The sequence below is a fragment of the Lontra canadensis genome, unplaced genomic scaffold (genome assembly GCF_010015895.1).
Source record: "Lontra canadensis isolate GAN:19392208 unplaced genomic scaffold, GSC_riverotter_1.0 scaffold78, whole genome shotgun sequence".
NCBI classification, from domain to species: Eukaryota; Metazoa; Chordata; class Mammalia; order Carnivora; family Mustelidae; genus Lontra; species Lontra canadensis.
In genome coordinates, this window is record NW_022631072.1 from 5,466,479 (window position 1) to 5,491,761 (window position 25,283).

The 25,283-nt window shown below is 37.8% G+C and overlaps 1 protein-coding gene across 1 annotated transcript in view; it reads right to left on the reverse strand.

Annotated features, from left to right (window-relative positions):
• PRKD3 (protein kinase D3) overlaps positions 1–25,283 on the reverse strand; it is an 80,804-nt gene that overhangs the window by 831 nt on the left and 54,690 nt on the right. Inside the window, exons 8-18 of the mRNA XM_032881908.1 lie at positions 23,905–24,088; positions 22,321–22,444; positions 19,903–19,980; positions 18,573–18,849; positions 15,474–15,526; positions 11,273–11,345; positions 10,106–10,212; positions 5,682–5,843; positions 5,351–5,449; positions 2,560–2,827; positions 420–505 (exon numbers count right to left, since the gene is read on the reverse strand). Coding sequence (XP_032737799.1) covers positions 420–505; positions 2,560–2,827; positions 5,351–5,449; positions 5,682–5,843; positions 10,106–10,212; positions 11,273–11,345; positions 15,474–15,526; positions 18,573–18,849; positions 19,903–19,980; positions 22,321–22,444; positions 23,905–24,088 — 1,511 coding nt within the window. The remainder of the gene's footprint in view (positions 1–419; positions 506–2,559; positions 2,828–5,350; positions 5,450–5,681; positions 5,844–10,105; positions 10,213–11,272; positions 11,346–15,473; positions 15,527–18,572; positions 18,850–19,902; positions 19,981–22,320; positions 22,445–23,904; positions 24,089–25,283) is intronic.

A 25,283-nucleotide genomic window follows, 5' to 3' on the forward strand; every position in this document is an offset into this window, starting at 1 on the left:
TCTATGCAACAGCTTTTGGGGGGGACTTCAGCCAAACATTTTAAATGGCATTTCTGATCTCATCAATGCAAATATGATTCTTTTAGTGGATAATTTTAAAGTAAAATATATTTGACAAAATAATATGCTTATTTTACAAAAAGGTGGTATGAAACATAAGGTTTTATAAAAAGGCTAAATCACTGCTTTTCAGTTCACGGGAGTTTAACTGTCTAGAAGTTCTGCATTTCAGTGGCTTACTGCAAAACCTCCAGAGATGCAGCCACAGGACAAATTAATCACTAAAGAACACTTAACAGTATTCTAAGATGAGGAGAATCTGTTGATCTTAGCGTGGTTTCAGTAGGTAAGACAAAGTACAATGAATGGCTTGAATGAGGATCACCAGAGAGACGACGTTTTTTTGTTTGCCTTTTTACCTGCAGCCAGGGATGACTAAGAGATTTGTCCACACTGTAACGTTTTCTCATCTTCACTTGAAGTAGGTTGTTGATCAAATCAATTGCTAAGAGAAAAGACAAAATCAGACACGTAAATTTGGGTATATGGAGCAAACCAAACCTGTGAGTCTTAGAAGGCAGTGCAATCCACAGAAAAACAGGGTTGAGGGTTTTGCTTCTCAAGGCCGCAGTCTTAACAGCTACCCTGCGCAGCTACCCTGTTAGTGATCTGTAAATGTTCACTGCACTTAGTACACATTCACATGCACATTGAATGTGTGCAGAGTACACATTCAGTGTGGCAGAGGGTCGGTTAGTGCCCGCTGCCGTTACTCTGTTTCCTCGTCTACAAAATGAGGTTGTTGTAAAGATGAAATAATAAACGTAAAGAGCTTAGAATTGTGCCTAGCACGTAAGTGCTAGTTATGGCTATTATTATTTCAAAATGAATTAAAAAAACTGATCAAAGACCGACTCACTGTTTCCCCCAAAGACACCATTCCCTAGTCCCTGGCTTGGTCTGCTAAGGAGCCAAAGCCGCTGGCTTCCTCTACACGTGGGGCCAGACTAACCTGGTAACTTATTACCACAAGTTCACACTCAAACAGGCGTGGTGTTTGGTGTGTATAATAACAGTAAGTATGCTGGCATACTTATTTCATCCAGTTATTTGAAGAAATAAAGCAACTGCAAAACCATAACCTCCGTGTGACTGCGTCCTGACTACAGTGCAGTGTGACAGTATGTTTGAAATACAGATACAAAAGCCTGGACCCAGAGATGAGCCAAATGAAAGGTTTACATCACACCCACTCTGTTTCTCTTCTGCATACCACAGGTATTTTAATTATGAACTCTGGTTCCAAATACTTCAAACTTTTACCCGGTGTTGCTTAAGTGGATGTCCACCATGTGCAACAGAATCATTTGGGGTCTTTATTAAAATGCATTCCTAGTGTCATGCCAGCTGGTGAAGTGGAAGCTCTGGATATAGCCAGGGGATTTTGGTTTAGTACACTCCCCAACTGATTATGCTGACAGAAGAGGTCTGCAGACCACACTGGCTGGGGAACTCTTAAGAGAAACCCTCATATATACTTCAGTTAGCTGTCCGTTACCATGTTAAGCCTGCTACTGTTCTTACGGGTTGTTCCTCAAACTTCCCCTGTTTAATGGGCTGTTAATCCCTATGATTAGATCTGGTACTTCTGGAAAACAAAGAAAACCCTTGTTCCAAAGGTTGGCAAAATCCAGGTGGGGTATTTCCCCAGTAGGATTCCATTCAATATGCGGCTGCTAAATAACTTGAGTGCTCTGCCCGGCAGTATCAAAAAGTAAAAGAGGGACAGCCAGGGCATTCTTCATGCGTACAGAACCCAGGCTTGCAAGCTCAAAAACCGGTACTGGGCAGGGAAAACAGATGTATCCTGCTTCCTAGGACTGGACCCTGGGAGGGCTGCAAATAAACTGGAAAAGGTCTATAAAGTTCATTCTAGATAGAAAGAACCTGAAAGGAGCTTACAATCTAGTTCTGAAAATAAGTAATTATGAAAAGAAAGAATAAGGAAAAATATCTCCGCCTAGTAGCCTGAGTTGGTCTCCCCAGGTTTAGAGGAGGGGCTCCGGGAAGATTTCATAGGTGTGCCACGGTCCCGAGGGACTAGAAGGGTTTCAGTGACGAGGGAGAGGGGCTGCAGGCAGGGGCAAGGTCTAAGCAAAATGCAGAAAGTGGGTGGGAAGAGAAAACAACTAGGTTTTACGGAGGGAGGACAGCGGGTAGACTCGGGCTGCCTCAGGGAGACCTACGTAGCTGCAATGTGGTTAAAAGGAGGCCAAGGTGTTTGGGGCAGATTGAGACAAAAGTAGGGCCGGGAAAGTGTCTAATGGATAGGACCGTTACGAGATTTTAGTAGTTTCTAAAGGAGGAACCTGGGGCCTGGATTAGTGCTATGAGGAAATTAGAGAAGAGACAATGCAGAAGGAAGAGTGCTCAAAACTGGTTGAATTTGAAAGATGAATATGAGAAGCTAAAAAAGATGAGACAAAAGAGACAGGCTGATTTGAGATCACAAAGATTTTTCGACTAAAGGGCACAGAGCTGAAACTTTGTTTTCCTTACCTTCACCAGAAATTTCTCTCCAGGGATTTGGTGGGTACATAAATGCAGCATTTTGGATTTGGTCATTTATATCTTCATCTTCATTAAAAGGAAATGTGCCACTGAGGCTAACATAGACGATAACTCCCACTGACCACATATCTAGAGAACGGTTGTAACCTTTGCTCCTGAGAACTTCAGGGGCTAAGTACGCCGGAGTTCCTACCACAGATCTCCTGAACGACTTTTCACCAATGATGCGTGCAAAACCAAAGTCACACAGTTTCACCTGGAAATAAAAAGATGATGCTAATTTTGCATTTTCATCTGTCAGTCAATCTCTCTATACATACTTGTCCCTAAGTATGATACCAAGTCATTTCAACACACCTGCCAACATATGTACTAATTACGAATGTCAAATGAATGCAGATGGGGAAATTATAAAATACCCTTTTGCCAAAAGGCAGGTACATTTATAACCCTGTGATGTATTACTGACATAGTGTGAAGAGCTTTCCTAGTGCTTATTTCAAAAAACCAGTTTTGAAAGTTCCAGCTTTCAGAATGCCAAAAAAACCAGACTGGTGGTGTAAGTGTTCAAAATTTTATGATGAAATGGGAAGGCACTGATTTTTTAGCATTTGGCTTTTAAGGAGCTACTTTTCTATCATCTGTGAGCAGAAATTATGTGTCTCATTTTTGAATCCTCAGTGACTAGTGCCTGGACACATAAAGGTACTCAATAAATTTGTGCTGAATGAAAAATAAGTTGGTATTTAAAAACTGACCCTTTATTTTGCTTAATCCTAGAATCTGTATTCCTGAGGATTACTATCAGTTGGCAAGTAAACGGAGGTGTAGTAAAGAGGACTAGTACTATAGCCCTCAGAAGAGCAAGGCTAGAGTCTACTTGAAAGAATCAGAGCAAAATCATGACTAGTCAGACTTTGGATCTGGAAAAACAAGGTCTATTTGAAGGTAGCCACAGTCACTACAGTATCCTTTTGGAAAGAGTGTTCTAGAAATGTGATGAGCTTGGCAGAGCTCAGAGCCCTTATCTTGCTGCCCATCTTCTGGAAGAAGTTTGGGTTTTGGGGAGTAATGACACATCCATGCTGAATAAGCAAATACCAAGTATTTTCCAGAGGAAATGCCCTGACTTACAAAATGTCTTCACAAAAAGCATTATGATCAGTTGATGAAAAAAGGGATTTGGCCTCTACAACCAATGGTATAACAGTGCCTGGAAAGCAAAGATGAAGGTGTATTCAAATACTTCTTGTTATTACTAAGACATGGACCTTGGTGCATGTTTATGATTATCCTGTGTCTTTACTGAATGTGGCTCCCTCTTGAGTCCTAGAAGAACAGGATTATTAACCATGTAGACATGTGAACTCTCTTTGCTGTTGTTGTTAAATGCCATATTTCTAGTAACATCTTGATAAAGATGCCATGGCAGTCTGGCAACTGAATAAGGAAGTGTGGCCATGGCTAGTACTTGGGCAACAAGAAATGTCAAGTGAATGATGTTTTCCCTTTGTTCCTAACAGAAGTCAGGAAGTTTTAGCCTCACTGTAGGTATGTGCATCCTTTGCCCAGACTATTCGGAAGATCAAATGAGATGATAATGTATGGAAACACTTTATTAAAAACATCACACCAACTGTTAGGGAACCCTTTTTGACCTCACAATGATAGGGAATCCCTTTTAACCACACAGGCATTACAAAGCAATAGGATTACTTCCTTGTAAGAGTAATTTTTAAAAATAAATCTTTTTGGGGTGCCTGGGTGGCTCAGTTGGTTAAGCAATTACCTTGGGCTCAGGTCATGATCCTGGAGTCTTGGGATTGAGCCCTGCATCGTGCTCTCTGCCTAGTGGGAAGCCTGATTCTCCCTCTGACCCTACCTCCTCTCCTGCTTTCTCTCACTCTCAAATAAATAAAATCTTAGAAAAAAAAATCTTTTTCTTTGAACGACAATTTGAGTTGTATTTAACTCAGGTGAAATAATCATTGTCCTTGGTCTAGCCATCTAACTATGCATTTTTCAAATAAATAATAGTTTGTCAACAGATATTCTAGCTGATTGGAAAATTCACCAGTGATAACCATGAAAAATATTTATGGGTACTCCCAACATATGTTCCTCAGAAAAACTTCCAAACTTCAGGTTTATGAAGCATTTTCTTAGGTTACAAAATAATTTTGGATCAAGGTCAACATTCTTTAGTGAAATGAAATTTAACCAAGTAAAAAAATGCATCCCACACAGGACATATACACATACACGTGTGAGCGCGCAAAGGGGATATATATGTGTGAGTGATGGCAGTAACGGGAAATGTAATTCTTCCATAGGTTTTGGTGAAATGTTTGAAATAAAGTGCTCTGAAGAGGAAGGGAAATTAGCTGCCTGCCTCAAAATCTAGTGTCTCCCCCCTCCAAATCTAGTGTCCCCTACTGTAGGGTTACCCGTTTTTATGGGGAATTTGTCCCAAGCACCAGGCACCAGCCAAGACTGATTCTCCTCGCTTCACTGCCAAACCCCAGGAAGAAGTGAACTGCAGTCCACGTGCAAAAAGTTATTCCTTGAGGTCTGGTTAAGTCCAAAAAGTCTTAATGAAAATAATATAATTAATAAGGTCGGAGTTCAAATTATGTCAAGTATTAATCCTCACTGGCAGTTATAGGCCAATTCCTTCTGTTAAGATGGCTATAAGTCTGAATTTACTGTGTTCCCTTTTATTACGTGGCTGCTCTGTAATACTGTCAGATACTTAAAAAGGTTCTAAAGAGTATCTCACCTGAGGAAATGGCTCCGCTGATGCGAGCAGCACATTTTCCGGCTTTAAATCACAGTGCACAATATTTTTAAAATGTAGATTCCTCAAGGCAACAAGGATCTGTTATTGAAGAAAACAGAATTTTTTCAGTGCTTTGAAAAAATCATAAACCCCCACCTGAGCTCTTGAATGGTATGATAATTTGAAAAGTCTACTACAGTCTGTCAAGTTTTAACTGAAGTGTTACTCTGTTCTTCAAAGTTAAAAATTCCCAAAATAACACAGTATGTAAAAGCATTGCCATTTCTCTGTTTTCAAGTATTGTTTCAAAAAAAAAAAAAAGTTAAAGTACCTGTGTGACCATAAACTTAGTAATTCGTTCTGGAAGTCGACTTTTCTCACTGGATAGAATCATTTCCAACATATCTCCATGTAGTTTTTCCATTACTACAAAAACTCGTTCTGGAGTTTCAAACATACATTCCAGGTTTACAATCCCAGGATGGTGCAAATTCTGGAGAGTTGCAGGATATGTATATGACCAACGTAAGTAGAAAAACAGTTTTACTATGCAAACATCTAACAATGTACTACAACTGTCTGGAATACATGGCATAGAAAGAAAAACAAAAATAAGCAGTAAAAGCAAACGAACAGGATCATGGATTTGGATTTTCCAAGATCTGCAGTGTAATGAATGCCCTGAGGGGAAAGGAGGTCTTTCCAGTTAATTACGTAAGTGTCCTTGCCCATTACTACTACATTTTTCTTTCTCATCTTTTTAGTCTTCTGACACTGTTGTAATTTTATGCTGTCCATGAACAGACACCAACTGCCAATCAAATTTTAGCTTACTACACAGAGCTTGGGCTCTTTGGGGCTGTATCTATGGAGGTCTGTGCTCAAGAGATGGTTCTGTTTTTAGGGTAGTTATTTATTTAAGTCTGAATTCTCAATCATATCTGCATTTGGTTTTCCCGCTTTCAGGCTCAAGATCTCTACCTCCATCATCACACTTCTTGAGCACCACTACGTTACCAGGGTTGCAAAAATATAAACGTGAATGTGACACTATTTCTGCTAATAAAAAAGCAATCTATCTTACTGGTTAAAAAACAAAAAACAAAAACCTTCCTCAAAAGCAAATTATCTTAAGTCAGCTATGCTCAAAAATATTCCATGGTTTTCTATTCCTGGACATAAATCTATTCCTCTGCTTAGACTTTCATATCTTCATTAAAGGTGATTAAACTTTTTATTATTAGAAATATATTTTTGTTGTGTTTTTATCTTTATTATAGGTACCTAATTATGCTAAAAGGAGAAACTTTTTTTTGGCTTATGTGAGGTTGAACACCATCTCTAAAATGTTTTTTGAATTTGCCATCATCTCTCAATTCCCATTGTAGTGGCTTTAATTCCAGCTCACATTATGTCTCTCTAAGGCGATTAGTTTTCACCTAACACTATATATATATGTAATAATGTTTATCCCACTGTACTGAGTCATGTGTATGCATCTCACTCTGTATCCTAGTAAGTTCCCTGACAGCGGAGACTGTCTTAGTCATTTTACTCAATGTCTGAATCATGGTGTTTTTAAAAATGACTAGCAAGTGTAAAATACTGTTTACTAATCAATTTAAAACAATTTAATGAGATGGTATTCCAAGCAGCAAAATGAAAAAAAAAATGACAATTTTATATAGTAAACAAAAGTGACATGGGTGTGATAATAGTAGTGAGCAGGGGAAGATTCAGAATATCACAAATTTGATCAACATAGAATTCCAACTGTGGTTGGCTATCCCCATGCTGTAGTTGTCTTGTAAGTTTCTCCCCACCCCCAGTCCTGTAAACAGTACACAAACACAAAAACAGAAGTATGCTGTAACATTATTGTCTCTTAACATCCTCTGTTTGTTTAAATGTCCTGTTTCCTCTGGAGTCTTTTGGTAAATTACACTTTCATAGAGAATCATTTTCTCCAGGTTTTCAAATTTATTTGATAGAGCTGGAAAAGGCAGCATCTTAAAATGCCTTTAAATTTTTTTCAGTATTTGTGGTCCTCTCCCCAAGATGTTATTTCTCTTATTTTTGCTTTCCTTTATTATTCATTCTTTAACCTCTTGAGTTGGATTCTTAATTCACTTATTTTCATTCTTTCTTGTGTAAATATTTGAGGTTATAAATTTTCTAAGCAATAGTCTAAAAGTTGATACCCAATATTTTCACAATTATTTTCTAAATACTTTGAAATCTTGATTTTGCTCTTTAAAAAGTAAGATATTTAAAAAACTTTCGGGTGGTGGGAGCTTTTGTTTTTCGATTTTGTAATTTATTTCTAGTGTTACTGCATTAGGATCAAAGAATACGGTTTATCCTGCTTTTTTTGAATGAATGAGTTTTTCTTTGTTCTTTGTTTTTAGGGTACAGACTCAGCGTAGAGTGGTTGATTACCTTACACTGTTTAGGCCTTCTACGTCGTTAGTTTGGCTACTTCATCTCGCAGGACTGCTGCTGCGCTGGTCAGTTTCTCCCCGCCTCCTCTCTAGCTCTCCTTTACAAAGGCCGCTGCTGCTACCTGCTGTGGTCTGCCCTCTTCCACTATTAAAGGGCGCTTCATCCCTTCACTTACTGTGTTCTCCCTTAAATTAAATTTCAGAAGATCGTGACCCCCTTCACTTTCTTCTGTTTGAGGAGGCACCTAGAGAGGATCTCACAATTGTACAGCTCAGAAGAGCCAGCAAAAACAGCCCTTACTGTGGCGCCTCTTCCTGATGCACTCTTGGCTCCATCGCCAGTGTTTCTGGGAAAACTCCTCTATTTTATAGGTCCGAACTTTCTTCTATTTTTAGTAGTTTTTTAAAAGATTTCTGTTTGTCATGTTTCTTATAGCTTTTAGGGGACTCCCAAAAAGAGAAGGGGAAAATGGTGAATATACCACAGTATTCAAACCAGAAATTTCTTTCTTAAGTTTCTGATGACATTTTCCCATTTATGTAAGTAGCCATGAGAGCAACACCACTTTCTCCCATTACTACTCTACAGCCTACCTGCTTCAGGCAACAGCAAAGACCGTTTTGTATTACCACATCCCTATGAAAAAGTAAAAAGCCTCCATTTCTTTCCTGCCCCACAACACAGTCCCCAGCAGCCATGTTAACAGTTCAGGTAGGTATGGATCCTTTTCTTTACATAACTGTATGTACACATATGCAAAGTACACATTACCTTAAGAAATTATACAAATGGAACCATTCCACATTTCCATTTAAAAAATTTGACAATATGTTATAGGTAATCCCCCATATAAACACATTTATTCAATAAACATTAAATGAGTATTTGCTCTGTGCCTGGTACTATGTAGGTAGTCTGGATTCATGAGTGAACAAAACTGACAAATCTCAATCATGGATAGCTTATTCTAGCAAGGTGGGGTAGACAATAGGTAATAAACTAGTAAATTACCCAGGATGAAGGTGGTGAGTGCTATGGAGAGAAGAAAAAGAGGGTAAGAGTGGATGGGAACAGAATGCAAGCGCCTCATGAGGAAATGCCATTTGGGCAAAGTCTTGAAGGAGGTAAGGGGCTATGCCATGTAGACCTTGGGGGTGACAGCATTCCAGGCAGAGGTAATAGCTAAAGCAAAGTCCTTGAGACAGGACCATATCTGGCATATTTAAGGAACAGCAAGACAGTGTGGCCATCATTCAGAAAAGAGACTCAATTTGTTGAGTGTAGTCTACTGTGGGACCTTTTCTAAGAGATTTTGGCTCAGCCTAACAGAATATTTGCAGATGTCCAAAAATGTCATGTCCTCCTTTCTATTAAACTGACAGAAATCCAGAGATCATCATCAAGCACTCAGGAGAGAGGCTGGATGTTCCTGAGTAAACTAGAAGGTCACTGCTTATTCAGTGATTCTAGAATTGTTCCTCCCTGCCACTGGAAAGGCCAAAACTGTAGTCTCAGTCAGATCTTCAGTCTTTACCCCCTGACCTTTCTTGAAAAAGGGGAGGACATGGGGAAGAAAAACCAAGGATGTCAGTGGGGCTGCAGGGAACAGAGAGTACCAGAATCAACTGCCAGGCAGGGTTCAGCCAGCCTTTGAGGTTGTTTAATGAGGACTCCATACAAGAAGAATCATGGGCAAAGATGGGAAAGTAAGGATGACACAGCAGACGGGAGGTGGGGAGCCAAAGGGTAGAGTGAGTAGAGGGAGTGCAGTACATTCCTTTCAACCCATGTGCAAGAGTCTAGTTCAAATGCTCATATGACTAAATCTTGTGTAATGAATTTTAGCAAATGAGTATTTGAAGTTTCCATTAAAAATGTTTTTACCATGTTCGGAATGTTCTGAGAATTGTAATTCAAGTACAAAGTAGGCTAAAGTTGATCTTTATATTTAGCTGACCTCCTAATCAAATGTGGGGACACAAGTATCCAAGTATTTTGAGCTTCTGGAGTGACAGATTAAGTTTTTACTTTTGTTGTTGTTGTTAAGACATTACTGATGAAAATGTGTTCTAAACTACTATCTTAATGGCAGTTCTTGTAACTCCTAGATTACTCTAACTTAATTTTTCCTTTAAAAAAAAGACTTAAGGATTTAATGTAGATGCCCACCAGCCTCCTACTGAGCCCAAAGGTCACAATATGAAAACAGAAGAAAAAACAAACCTTATTCTTATCAGCACACTAAACAGACTTGCATTTAAAAACTCACAAATCAAATATTAAAACCAATACAAAGCAACTTGGTTTTTTTACCTGTAAAATAGCCACTTCATTACGGAGTTGACTTTCCTGTTTTGTGGGGAATCTCATCTTATCAATTACTTTAATAGCCACATCCCTTCCAGTCTTTCTGTGTTTTCCTATTTTTTTTTTAAAAAAAATATAGAAAAGAAAGAAAAAGCAAGTTGATAGTTCATATATAAGATGAAAGCTTTATGAGGAAGTTGAACAAAGACTGAAACTAAGATGTATTTACTCTGAGATTTCTTTTCTTTGGCTGACTTTGTTCCTTCTCCTTCACTCACCTTTAACTTTTAGAAGTAAATTACATTTTTCCTTAGTAGTTGCCTCTCATAAAGGCAGTTTCATTACTTGAAATGGCAGGAAATTTGAATCAACTTGTTTGCTGAACAAAAATCTACCTTGTTAAATGAGTTAACTACTCTGACTTAGTCTTCAGATACTGTCAAGATAGAAGCATTTTATCAATGAATTAATTTTATTCTAGGTTCACTGAGACAGCACAGTTACTTAACCACATATCAGGGCAAGCCTTGAGGCAGAAAGGCCACTAGAAGGCTACTTAAAGGGGGTCAGGAAAGGAGGAAATGGATTTAACATTTCTTTTATACCTTAGATTATAGCTTATAAAGTACTTTTATGTACATTAGGCTTAATTAACACCCCTGGGAGCTATGCAGGTCAGCTTGTGTTGGCTGCTTTAAACAGATGAAGACACTAATGCACAGTGAGCTTAAATGACTCTGCCAGTATCAGGAGTCACAGCGAGATTTCAGGTCTTCGGACCTGACACAACATTTCTGCCAACAGCAGACGAATGGGGCCATTTGTGCTGGAAATCCAGCCAAGCATATCCTTGGATAAATGAGCCCACAAAGCCCAACAAAGGCTTCAAGCCATTTATTTTCCCCCACAAACATCTTTATGAGTGAGCTACGAGGAGAGATAAAGTAAGACTACCGTGAAACTAATTTCCTGACGCTTTCTGTTACTCTGTAAAGTGTACAGCTGCGATTAAAGAACACGCAGAGTGAATAGGGTGGAGCTAGAAGAATGCATGTCAGCCCCTGGGGGAAATCACTCGACAAACTGTGACAGGACACGACAGCTGGCAGGGGTCTTCCAGTGTCACCGCTTTCTGGAGTATGTATGACACGCAGCCGGCCGTAGGTCGCTTACCTCCATAGACGATGCCAAACTGGCCTGAACCAAGCACCTCATCGGCAAAGATCTGGTAAACAGTGCTAATGTCCTGTTTAAGAAAGAGGAAGCGGCGTTATTTCTCTCTGTTCAATACTGGCAGTATCTCTGACTCTTTTCATTCTAATACTGAACACCTTTCTGTTTTTATGAGAGAGGTAGCTAAGTTTCCTAACATATTTTATGAACACAAACTTTCCACGTCCTAGAAAACCCCAATTTTATTACTATGACTCTTAATATGCAAGTACAATGTATTCTGTAACAAGGCCTTTGGGGGAAAAGCGCTTTGAATAAAAGAAAGTCTTCTATTTAGTAAGTAATGATCTATAAAAAGTAAATTAACATAAAAAAATTAACAAAATTTTACCCATTTCACCATTAAAGAGATTTGCGATCTTTGATTTGAGAGAAAAACTCAGAAGGTTTATATTACTGAGATCAGACTGATTTGAAAACCTGATGAAAAGGGTATGTGTGAGAAAGTCTGCAGCTCAGATCCCTCCCCATCCTTCTTCCCTCCCTCCCCTCCTCCTAGGTGGTGGCTGTTGCTGTGGGAATATTGCTGGCGGGTGCTCTCCAGCCCCCTCCCTAGCGCTTCAATCAGGGGCTCCCTTGTCCAGGTACGGGCCGCAGTCTGGCGTCTGAAGTCAGAGGCTCCATTTCTGTCAGTGTTACACTCCCTGCCGGCGCCTGTGTCATGGTAGCAACTCATACGGAATGGTACAGACTTCAATTTCTCACTGGTCAAGGGGATATAGTAACATCTATTTCACTGTATTTTTAAGTAAGTTAAATGAGGATATATACCAAGTGTCAAGTCCAGGGCCTGACATATAAAATCAGTAATTCTATAAATCTGATGTCCTAATTTCTGTTGAAATTAGGTTATCTTTAAATTGTTGACTTCCCTGGGACTTGACTCTCTCATCTGTAACAAAGTATTGGTCTACACCTCTAGGTTCCTCCTAATTTAAAAACTGCCTACTATTTTATGATTGTCATCAACACTTACTGAGCCCTAACTGTATAGGGGACTCTGTAAAAGGTAGCTAATTTGTAAAACAGACCTAGTTAAGAGGCTTATGATGTATTAGGGAAACATAAAAATCTATTAAAAAGATAAATAATTCAGGACATATCAGGGTCAAATAAATTCTACTCATTTGTAGAGGCTCTCCTAACACCTTTTCTTTACTAACTCCCCAGAATAACCTGTACTTCCTATTCCCTCTGAAAAGAATATATTGACTGATGTCTACAGTAGCCTAATAAAATGCATGTGGCATCCCAACGAGTAACTCTTAAAACTGAATTTGTTCCCAAACTCATTATGCCAAATGTTATAGATTATATAGTTTAATTACAAAAAATTAAATAAGTATACTATATAAGTCAATAAAACATTAGAAATTTCTATGAAAACAAGGTAGTTTTAGAAATTCCATAAAGGGGGCACTGGGTGGTATAGTCAGTTAAGCATCTGACTCTTGGTTTTGGCTCAGGTCATGATCTCAGGGTTGTGAGATCGAGCCCTGCACTGGGCTCCGTGCTCAGTGTCAGATCTGCTCGAGATTATCTCTCCCTCTGCCCCTCCTCGTGTTCTCGCTCTTAAATAAATCTTTAAAAAAAAAAAAAATCGATAATGGTGATACACCAAAACTACAGCTGTCAATTTATTTGTGAGCAAAATAAATACCAAAGATTGTGGGCGGGAGGATTCTGTTCTCAGAATATTTCACAAGTATCCCTGGTTCTCCTTTAAAGAAACAAAAATTGGAAATTATAGAGAATCCGTTATGGGTGTTGTTGTATAGTAAGAACTTGACTGGCCTTTGTCCCTAGTTACAAAGAGAGAGATTCTAAATCCTTAGAATTTCCTAAGTCATAGGAGTATCTTGTATGTTATGTTATTCATGAGCCCCTTGGATCACACCAGAACTATACTAACAAAATGATTCAGGATGGGGTAGGGTCACCAGAAAGACCAACCACATGATTACAGCGTTAGGGCTTTGAACCAGTCCAAACTCAGGGGAGGAGAAGGGGGGGGTAGGAGATGGAGTTCAATCATGTGGCCAATGCTTCAGTCAATCATGCCTACTTAATGAGACTCCAATAAAAACTCTGTACACTAAGGCCCAGGTGACTCTCCAGGCTGGTGACGATCACTGTGCAGTAGGGTTGCGTGTCCTGATTTCAGGGAGAGAATGCAGAAGCTCTACATTCAGAACCTTCCCAGACTGTACCCTATGTGTTTTTGGTTGGCTGATCCTGATTTTTATCTGTTACAATAAGGCTGTAAATCTAAATCCAGCACTTTCCTGAGTTCTGAGTCATGCTAGTGAGTTACTGAACCTCAGTGTGGGTTTGTGGAATCCCGACTCTGTAGCCAGTTGGTCAGAAGTATGGATGAACTGGGAACCCCTGCGCTTGTGGCTGGTGTCTCAAGGGAGAGCAGCTTTGTTAGGAACTATGCCCTTAACCCGTGGAATCTGCACAAAATCAGGGCATGAGCACTGGAACTGCAGTACTATGTTAAAGGTGTGGCTGATGCAAGAAAGACGAGGTGGAACTCTACTTAGCGGACCCATACTTAAAGAAGTTTCATCCCTGTGACAAAAGTAAATACATGTTTTAAGGTATAATGAAAATCTTAAGATTTATAAGAATCATTTTTACATGCTTCCCAACTTTAATCAATTTTTTGTTTAACCAAGGAAATTTTGATTCTAATCAAATTAGATGAGGGAACATCCACTAGTCAAATAATAACAGCTAGAAAAGGTTTTCACAAAGACCAGTTCTGAACCTCTTCCCTTCTCAGCTATGAATGGGCATGCCCCTCAAATTCTCGGGGGATCCTTCAAAGTTAGTGATCTCATGTTTGTGTAATCCCCCTCCTCCTCCCCAAGAATCTGTTATCTATTCTACCTACCACTACAAGAGACACACAGATTACATCTCCTTGAAACCCTCTATTCCCTGTAACACTACTGGATAGCCAGTCTCTTCACGGCAGTCTTAGAAAAGCCAACATGTATATGCTACAGGATTATTACAGCCGGAGGCCCCAAGTGGAAGATGGCGAGATTTTTATCAGAGAAATTTATAGACAGCCAATGAACTATTTTATGACTTCTTTTTTGAATCTTTTTTCTTATCCAGGGTTGGCAAATCAGTTACAGGCTAAATCCAGCCTGCTGTCTCTTTTGTATGGGCTCCTGATCTACAAATAGACTTTACATTTTAAATGGTTAAAAGGGAAAATAATAATAGCATTTTTTGACATGTGAAAATGATATAAAATTCAAATTCAAGTGTCTATAAAAACAGTTATACTGGGACAAGTCATGATCATTCCCTTATGTACTGCCTATCGATGCTTTCTCATGACCATGGCAGAGTAAAGTAATGGGGTTTGGACCCCAAAGCCTGTCATAATCCCTAACATGTACCTACCTATGCAAACTTCTTCCATTCACTATTCCTTGAAAGTCTTGTATTAAAAGTCTTGTATGTCCTGCTTCCCTCTATTTGTCCATCCTGGTCCCTGCACTTGCCCTAACTATTGTCTCCCCCCACCCCCATCCTCTCCACACTTCAGCCAAAATGCCTTTCCATCCTTGTGGGCACAGCTCAGGTTTCACTTCCTTGAGGAAGCTTTCCCTCCTTGCTTACCAGCAAGAAGTGATCTCTCCCTTCTCTTTGAACTAGTCTATCACTATGTGATATTCTACTATCACTTGTGAAAAAATCATCTTTATTTTCACACTTTAAAAAATCTGCTTTAGTTTCCTTCATAAAGCAGAACTCCTTAGAGTAGTTATCAGCCACAAAATCTAGCTGGTGCCTTTAGGCCAAGTGCTCAATACTCTGGCCTATGAACTTTTTAAAAAATTCAAATATAATTAATATACAGTGTTATACTAGTTTTGGATATACAATATAGTCATTTACAGTTCTAAATGTTTCTCAACGCTCATCAAGATAAATGTATTCTTAATTCCCTTTATTTACTTCACCTTCCCCCCCCCCAACTCCCCTCTGGCAACCACATTTGTTCTCTGTATTTAAGAGTTTGTTTTTTGTCTCTTGAATTTATTTAATAAGATTTTCACATCTTATTTTACCTATTTTAATTACCCAATTTGCTATTTTAGCTGTAATTTTTACTTACCACATTTTCCTGGATCTGACAGTTAGATACGGAGATACTAGTAGACAAATCTTCTGTAAAACAGAAGGATGATGTATGAGAAAAGAACAAAATTGTTGTATGACTTAATATTAACATTAGCTGATATGTGAATGCCCACATTACATTAAATTTTTAAAAGTGGCTAACATACAGTTAATATAATTATGTTCTTTAAAAAAATTTATCCACACACATAATACTAACCCATCAACAAGAAACTAGTCAAATAAAATATGACCCATCCACACAAAGAAATACTATCTAAACATTTAATGGTGTAGAGCTATCCATACTGAGTTAGAAAGCTATCCATGGCATATTAAGTTAGAAAGGCAAGTTGTAAGGCAGCAGCATTTGAATTAAAAACAAAGAAAATATGATACTTCTGGTGAACAAGAGAGGAAGGGTTGGGGAACAAAAACTTTAGTCTTTATACATTTCCACACTGCCTACATTTTCTAAAACATAAAAAGCAGGCATTATTTTAATAATAAAAAATTAGATAAATCAGATAAATCTATATACTGACACTGAAATATATCTGATCCCATATTAATTTAATAGTGGATAAAAGCAAATTGCATTTTTTGTAAAAATAAAAATATAATAATACAGTACAGATAGTACCAGCTTCCATTCTCCCCAAACCAAGAAATATACACCAAATTGTTAATATTGGTTTTCTCATGTGGGAGATATAGAAGCAGGAATAAGGGGATGTGTTACAAGTGTACAGGAAGGGCTGTCTCATTTTATATTCCATATTACTGTGTAGTTTATATGTCTATATTACTTTGATAAGCAAAGGAAGTGAGTGACAAGAGAAGAGGGCCACATGGAAAGTATGTAAGAGACTAGGTCTCAAACATCTAGAATCTCAAAGAGAACTCAAAGAAATAAGATGTGAAATTTCCTTTACGATCCCAAATATAAAAATTTAAAACAAGAAAATGTAAGCATACTATAAGTCAAAAATAAGTAATAGGACTATCAAAGACTGCATTTAAAAATGTTAAGTCAATCTTAAAATATTTTAAATAATTCAAATATTAATGAACAAAAAAGGCATAGCATCAATGATACTAAAGTGTCTAAAGCTTTGTTTTTCAATCATTCCATTTTCCTAGCATAAGTCAGTACTGATTTTATTTCAAAGGCCTCTGCTGTGTAACTCCACCTAGATTTATCTTCTATTGCTTCCTAGAACTCCACTCCAGAAAAACCAAGAGCAGCAGCCAGCAACCCAGGAATAGTATTACCAATGTGTCAGGAACTGTGCTAAGTGCATTATATGCATTATTATTCCCATTTTAGATTAGTGACTGCAGAGACCAAGATCACAGCCAGTAAGCAGCGACTGTGCTTTCATTCTCTACCATCCTCACTCTTTTAAAGATTTTTTTTTTTTTTTTTTTGACAGAGATCACAAGTAGGTAGAGAGGCAGGCAGAGAGAGAGGGGGAAGCAGGCTCCCTGCTGAGCAGAGAGCCCGATGCGGGGCTCGATCCCAGAACCCTGAGATCATGACCTAAGCCAAAGGCAGAGGCTTAACCCACTGGGCCACCCAGGCGCCCTACCATCCTCACTCTTTTAGAGACTCTTATCCTGAGGGAGGAGGTCCATGGATGAGCTGGAGAACAGAGAATATTCCTATATCCCATTTATACATAACATTTATGTTTATGTCCCTGTACCATTTTCTGGGGGAAAAGGTCCATGACTTCAATTAGGATATCAGACTTTTGCCTAAAATCCCCCCAAACTTAAGAAGCACTGTAAATATCCATCTGATTCATCCTCTAAGAGTCAGTATTAAACACCAAACACGTTCACAGTCATTACTTTCATCCCTTTGATCACACCCGTCTTCCTTAACTAGAGTAACACTATCCCCCTTCACCCTTCCCTTTTGATTTTTCCTATCCTACTTGAGATCCAAGGTCAAGGTTCAAATCAGATTGTTTCTATCATAAAGTCTCTGCTTCCTCCTCCTATCCATATCTGCATCCCCCAGATAACGCATTACTCATTTCTGCATTCTACTGCCTTATGCTACCACTTAACACTTATGTTATATGTCCTTTCTCCCTTCATTTCTGTGTTTCTTTTGTATTCTAGCTCAGAGCCTAGTATAATGCCAAGAATAGGTGCATGAAATAATACTGCTGAACTGAAATAACGCACATTTAGGAACTGGCTGATACCTATTTTGATTTAAATATACTTGTCTAATAAATGATGTTTCCCCATAAATAACACCAGTAGCATAAAAGTGACATTATGTTATGGCTTTCACTTGATCCTTTATCAAATTTAGGATTTATTTTATAAATTTTGTTGGTGCAAAGAACATGTTTTAATACTTTTTTAGTATTTCTGAATGTTTAAATTCAGTTAAAAGAAAAATGGCATTTGTGACTTCACAGATTTCACAAGTATGATGTGAACCATAATATTCTATCACCTGTTTATATCCCACCATAAAGCAAAATGCTAGTAGTCTGCTTAATCCAATGAGAGTTCATGGATACCAAACACTGGTTCTCCTTCCTTTAATGCTGAGAACCCTATAAAGTAGGTACTATTACAGAGAAGTAACGTTTTGCCTAAGATCATATAACAGGTTGGCAGAACCAGGATTTGAATGTAGGGAAACTGACTTTGGAACCTAGCTCTAGGGGCTTATGTATACACTATAACATAACTATACAAAGGAATTAACTAACAATATTGGTTAGTACAGATGAAGCTTAAAGTAAGCATTAGAAATATATACAGAGAGGTGCCTCGGTGGTTCAGCTGGTTAAGCATCTGCCCTCGGCTGAGGTCATGATCCCAGAGTCCCGGGATCGGGATCGAGATTGAGCAGAGAGTCTGCTTTTCCCTCTGCCCCTCCACTCTGCTCATGCTCTCTCTCTCTCTCTCAAGTGAATCTTAAAAAGAAAAAGAAAAAAAAGAAAAGAAAACAAAAAGAAAGATAGAAAGAAAGAAAGAAATACATGCAGAAACACAACCATACCCACAAAATGCTTAAGAACCAGCGAGGAGGAGAAAAGCCATCAACAAGCTTATTGCTTACTGTGATCTTTCCCTTGCCCTGGAGAAGTGCAAACACTTGCTTGAGGGGTAACAGGCATGAGAGCTTGGCGAATTGCTTTTTCCCAGCTCTGTGCTACATCAACTCCAACTCCAGTGGCAGCAAGAACAGGATTGTGGGAGCTATCCCCATTGTTCTCCCCAACAAAGTATACCATAGTATCAGTGATGATTTCAAAACAGTGTGGGTTGCTGCCTTGTGAAATGTTTGTGAAATCTTGTGGCGAAGATATGCGGAGAATTTCTGAAAGTGGAATTTCCTGAAGTAAAAAATTAAGCATTAAAAGATATGAATACATCTTTGTTTTTATTTTCAAATACACTAAACAGAGATATGCATTTTTAATGAATGCATTAAGATGAACACAAGTATGTGGTACATGGAACACACAGTCAAGTCTTATGATAGTATCTGCCTGGAATGATCTGCACGCCCAACAATGCTGAAGGCAGAGCACGGAGAATGATAACTAAGCCAGTGATTCAGGCCTGCAGCAGGTCATTAGACTGTAAGGAAGAAGAGGATCCTGGAGGGTAACTGCCACTATATCCAACACTTGTCACTTTCCAATTGTCATTCAATCAACTCTACAATTACTTCTCTACCAGAGGCTGCTGCAAGATACAGCCCTCAGAGAAGAACAAAGCAAAAATAAGAGCAAAAGTAGAATGTTAGTATAGGTTGTTCAAGCATTCCATCTGGTTCTGCCCATAAATGTAACAAGTATATATAGGAAATCCATTCCCTAATGCAAAGAAAGTACTTAAAAGAACCCAACCAGATCAAAGCAAGTCTAGTTTCTATTCTCTTTCTTAAGGATACAATTGCTACACTCTGCTATTTTGTCTGATGTCTCTGACACGCAAAGGGTGGAGCAAGCCAAGCAAAGAAGACTAGACAGAGGTGAAGAAGCTGCTTCTGGGGATCAGGGCCCCAGATAAAATGGAGCGTAGAGAACACCAAATCCCATAGTGGCCTCTTCTGGGCAGGCGACGATCATGGGACTTACTGCACTGCCCAACCTAAATCACAGCATTCAAAAGGCAATCAATAGCAACCTGACAAGCAAGCCAAAACCAAAGGAACACACAACGAAAAACAACCTTGGGCAGCAGGGCTACTGTGATGGGTGAAATGGAGGGGGGTGGGACAGTTATTTCAACACGGAACTTAACAGTGCCTTCTATACATAATATTAGGCAGAGTCAAAATAGGTATATGCCAATATAATAATTAATGAATACTACTTGAATATTTGGAAAATATATAATGTTTCAATGTTCATATTTTTCAAAATATGTATAATTTTTACCTTATAATACTTTGATCCAGATTCATTTTGAAACAATGTTAGACATTTGCTGTCCAGTCTCCAGTAATGCCTCTTTCTCTATAAAATAAAGGACATAAAAGTCTGCGGTATAAAAATAATGGTTCCTACAAAGTGCCTGTCCCTTTCCCTTCCCTTTCATTTCTACTCATAAGTTTGTATTTCTGTAGGTTTAAAATTCATGAGGGTCAAAATTCTGCAAATATAAGAAGGATACAGAGTGACAAGTATACTCCCGCCACCATTCACATCCCACTCCAAGTAAGCAATGGTAGTAGGTTTCTATGCATCCTTTTAGAGAACTTTATGCATGCATGCTCAAATACATACATGATACACATGCGCAGATAGGTAATTTACCTATAGGCTGCATTTCTAATCTGGATTGCTGGATCAGAAAATATATACACATATAATTTTGCTAGACAATGTCAATCACCCTTCATAAGATTTGACCCAATTTATAGTATCATCAGGAACATAAGTACCTATTTACTCAAACCTTCACTAATATAGTTATGTTACTCTGATCTTGGCAACACTGAAAAATAAAAGCTGGTAATTCAGTGAAATTTTAAATTGTACTTTTTATTAAAAATGAACACTGGGTCTGCTGCTGCATAAATAATGAATTTTGGAACACTGAAAAATTAAACTACATTAAATTTTAAAAATTGAGCTTGGGGGGGGGAAGAGGGTATAGGTGACTCAATGATCTGAAACTGAAATTCAAAAAAAGAATGAGATCAAGCTCTTATGTTTAAGAGTCATATGTATTTCCTTGATTATGAACTTTGCTGACATTCTTTGCCCATTCTTTGTGCTGTGTGGTCTTTTTCTGATCAATTTATTGTCATCCTTACATATAATGAAATTAATCCTTTTTAAAATGAAATGAATTATATGACTTCAGGATACTTTTTTCAGTTTGTCATTTGTCTTTTGATATGTGTTTTTGTTTTTTTCTTAACATGCCCCTTTATTTTTAAAAATGAAGACTTCAGCCATTTTTGGTCACAGTGTAATTACATGGAAGGTACAGAGATTTCTCATGTACTCCCTGCCCCCCATACATGCAAAGCCTCCCCATTATCTACATTCTCATTCAGAATTGTACACTTGTTACAACTAATGAACCTACACTGACACATCATAATGACAAAGTCCAGAGTTTATGTAATGATTCACTCTAGTGTCGTACATTCTTAGGGTTTGGACAAATGTATAATGACAGGTTTACATAATTTTATTTTATCGATTATTTTCCTTGCCTTAAAAATTCTGTGTTCTTTCTGTCTATTCATGCCTACCTGCCCGCCACCCCCTACCCCTTATTTTTTACCATCTCCATAGTTTTGCTTTTTCCAGATGTCATATAGTTGGAATCATACAGTATACAGCCTTTTCACACTGGCTTCTTTTCCTTAGTAATATGCATTTAAGATTCCTTCCTGTCTTTTCATAGCTCACTGCTGTTTAGTACTGAATAATATTCCATTGTCTGGATGTATGTACTACAGTTTGTCAATTCACTTACTGAAGGACATCCTGTTGCTTCCAAGTTTTGGCAATTATGAATAAAGCTATCGTAATCATCCATATTCAGGTTTTTGTGTGGACCTAAGTTTTCATATCCTTTGGGTAAAAACCACGGCATGCAACTGCTAGATCATACGGTGAAAATATGTTCGGTTTTGTAAGAAGCTGTCAAACTGTCTTCCAAAGCGTCCATAGCATTTTGCATTCCCACCAACAATGAATGAAAGTTTGCATTGCTCTATCTACATCCTTGCCAGCCTTTGGTGGTGTCAGTGTTCAGGTTCTGGCCATTCCAATCAGTATGTAGTGGCATTCCACTGCTCTTTTAATTTGCATTTCCCTGATGACATAGGATATGGAACGCCTTTTCATGTGCTTATCTGCCATCTGTGTATCTTCTTTGGTGAGGTATGTGTTAAGGTTTTTGATTCATTTATTAATTGGGCTGTTTCCTTACTGTTGAGTTTTAAGAGTTCTTTGTATATTTTGGAGAAGTCTTTCATGAGATGTCTCTTTTACAAATATTTTCTCCTAGTCTGTGTTTGTCTCATTCTCTCAACACTGTCTTTTACAGAGCAGAAGCTTTTAACTGTAATGAAGTCCATCTTATCAATTATTTCTTTCACAGATTTTGTATTTGGTGATGTATCCCCAGATACTTTCTGAATCTCTATTGCTCCACTAGTTTGTAAAAATATTTCAAAGTTCTGCCTTTTGAAAACTCTTTGCAAATGTAACTACAGTTCTAGTGTACTAAAATGCCTTAATATAGATCTCGTTCTTATTTTGATTTTAAAAATGCATAAAGTAAAGCACATAACAAAGTTTCACTACTATATTACAATGTCTGTGATTACTGACCAGGGTGTCCCTGCTGCTGTAATGGACCATCCACCCTTCCTTCACCATCGTGCTGCTCTTCCTCTTTGTGTGCTTGATGGACTGTACAACCCTCATTAGCGGAATATTACTGCTTGTTGATGGACTAAAAAACATTTAGAGTTCATGATAAAATATTGATAATTTCAATTTTTAAAAAAAAATCACATAAATACTTTAAACTCACCAGCCCTTTTTAGGATAATTGAGCTTATAATTTTTCAAAATACCTTATAGAAATAGCTTAAGAAAATAATCCCATTATGATGACAAACAGTTGATTTATAAAAGACTAAGATAATACTACAAGTCCTCATATTTTTTGATGGGTCATAACACAAAATAATGCACAGAGCAGAAAAAATTCTCCCTAACTGCAAGATATGAAGCCTGGGAGAGGGTCAGAGCCCTTAGATAAAGGCTTCAAACTTTTTACCACAATCTCATTTGGGATTGCTGTTGAGAAAGCTGCTTTTGCCCTAGGCAGCAAGGTTAATTAGTAAATTCATAATAAGGTAAAAAGTAAGTATATCTACACCCAAATTTACATGGTTCAAAGGTCAAATTCCATTATTCATGTTGTTAGCAAAAAGTATTTCTAGCAGAAGACACTGAAAGTCAAATGTTTACAGATAACAATTAAGAAAATAAAAATAATAAATAATGCACCAGTCAAGTCAGGTAATACTGAAACATGGGCCAGGAACAGCATAGCTAGAGGAAAAGAACAATTTGGGGCATAAATGTGAAAACACATGGTTTTTCAATTTCAGTTAAATATTTTCTCTTAAATTATGAAGTATTCATGATTAGAAGCTATTTAAGTTCTCTGGATAGTCTCCAAACTGGGTAAACATTAAATTTTGTTTTAGAATGAGAATGATAGTAATAGCTGTAACCTAATGATAAGCCAAAATGATTAAAGGACCACTCAGCCATGTGAGATTGATAAATGATCCACTTTCTCTAGATACCTCCTGGTTGCCACTGAAAAACAAAACCTGCCAAAATATTAACATTTCATTACAAAGTAGTACATCCTATAAAGCTGTATTCATAGAAAAATTGAATTTCTATAAACGTAAGGGGATATTTACAAGTTTAATAATCCAATAGCATTTTTACAAAGTGCTAATAGCCTAATTAACCACTCCCAAATTCATCACCATCATCTTTGTGCAACATCTGTAGGTATACATTCGTACTGGTGTTTCGAACACCCAGTAATCTGCCTCTATGAAGAAACTGGTTGCTTTAACTGTCAGTTAATTCTGACACCTTGTGGTGGCTGCTCCACCGTGAGAGATCACATTTAGACTACATTTAAATAAAATGTTTTTCTCTTCAGGAAAACAAAGATTCTCACACATTCCCATGTTGAGTGGATGGCAAGAGTGATAAAATTTCTTTCAGAAATCCTGTGGTGCATGTAAAAGAATTAGCAACAATTTAAATCGATTTTAAATTACACTTTAGGGTCCATTTAAAGAGATTCTTTCTCAAGGGAGCTCCTGTACTGAGCCTGCATCTGGCGGCAGCTCGTGGCACACCCATGCACACGCATACCTGATTGTTTTCACAGCTTCCTCATCTCTTTCCACATCAAGATCAGACGGATCCAAGAAGAACATTTTATCTTCTGGAGGAGATGGCTCTTCTGTGTCATCCAAGCCCCGGCTACCATCACTGTTCATGTCACTGCTATCAATATCCATTGGTATATCTGTATCTGCTCCCAGACTGGAAGGTTCTGGCAAAGTTTTAAATGAATTCAGAGTTTTATATTAATGGGAGATCAATACGTCTGAAGAGAAAGAGTTTCTAAAATGTGAGAAAAAAAGCTTTAAAATGCTTAATGAAAATCTAGGAAAATATCTTTATGATTCAAGACAAAGTATTTGAAGAAGATATAAAATTCACACACTATAAAACAGAAAATTAATTTAATTAATTAGAATTTAAACCTCTATATGTCAAAAGATACTAAAAGTAAAGTAAAAGATTAGCCACCACTATTGTATGTTGGGTTGAGTGGTTTTCCACAAATGTCCAAGGCAATTTGTTAGAGAAAGAAAAGAAAGAAAGCAAAATGTTCAAAAACTGGTGCTAGTACAACTGGGTAACTACATGCACAAGGGTGAAACTGGATGTCTTTTTTAAACCAAATATAAAAAGTGGATCACAGGTCTAAATGTAAGAACTAACCCTATAAAATTCTTAGAAGAAAACACAAGAGTCAATCTTTGTGACCTTGGGTTATACCAAGCCTTCTGATAGAACAACAAAAACCCAAGTGATTAAAAAAAAAAATAAACTGGACTTGATTTTATGCTGCAAATGATACCTCAAGAAAGTAAAAAGACAGCCCAAAGAAGAGGAAAAGTATTTACATATATCAGAGACCTCTATCTCAAATATTTAAAGAACACTTACAACTCAATAATAAACAAATAACCAGTTAAAAAGGCAAAAAACAGGAATAATAGATATTCTTCAAAACAGATGTAAAAATGGCCCACAGACATGTGAAAAGATGTGCCTATCAATTAGCCATCAGCGAAATGCAAATCAAAACGACAATGAGCTATCGCTTCACACTCACTAGGATGGCAACAGCCAAAATGATGGACAAGAACAAGTGGGGGCGAGCATACGGAGGAATCTGAATCCTCACACGCGCTGGCGAGATTGTAAAATATACAGCTGCTCGGGGAAACAGTCTGGCAGTCCTCCTCCAAATGTTAAACACAGAGTTATCATATGACTCAACAATTCCACAACCAGATATCTGCCCAAGTGAAATAAAAACATATGTCCACAGAAACTGTACTCAAATGTTCTTAGCAGTATTCACCATAGCCCCAAAGTGGATACAACTCAAATGTCCATCAGCTGAAAAATAAAATGTAGTATATTCATGCACAGGAATGTTATTCATGACAAAG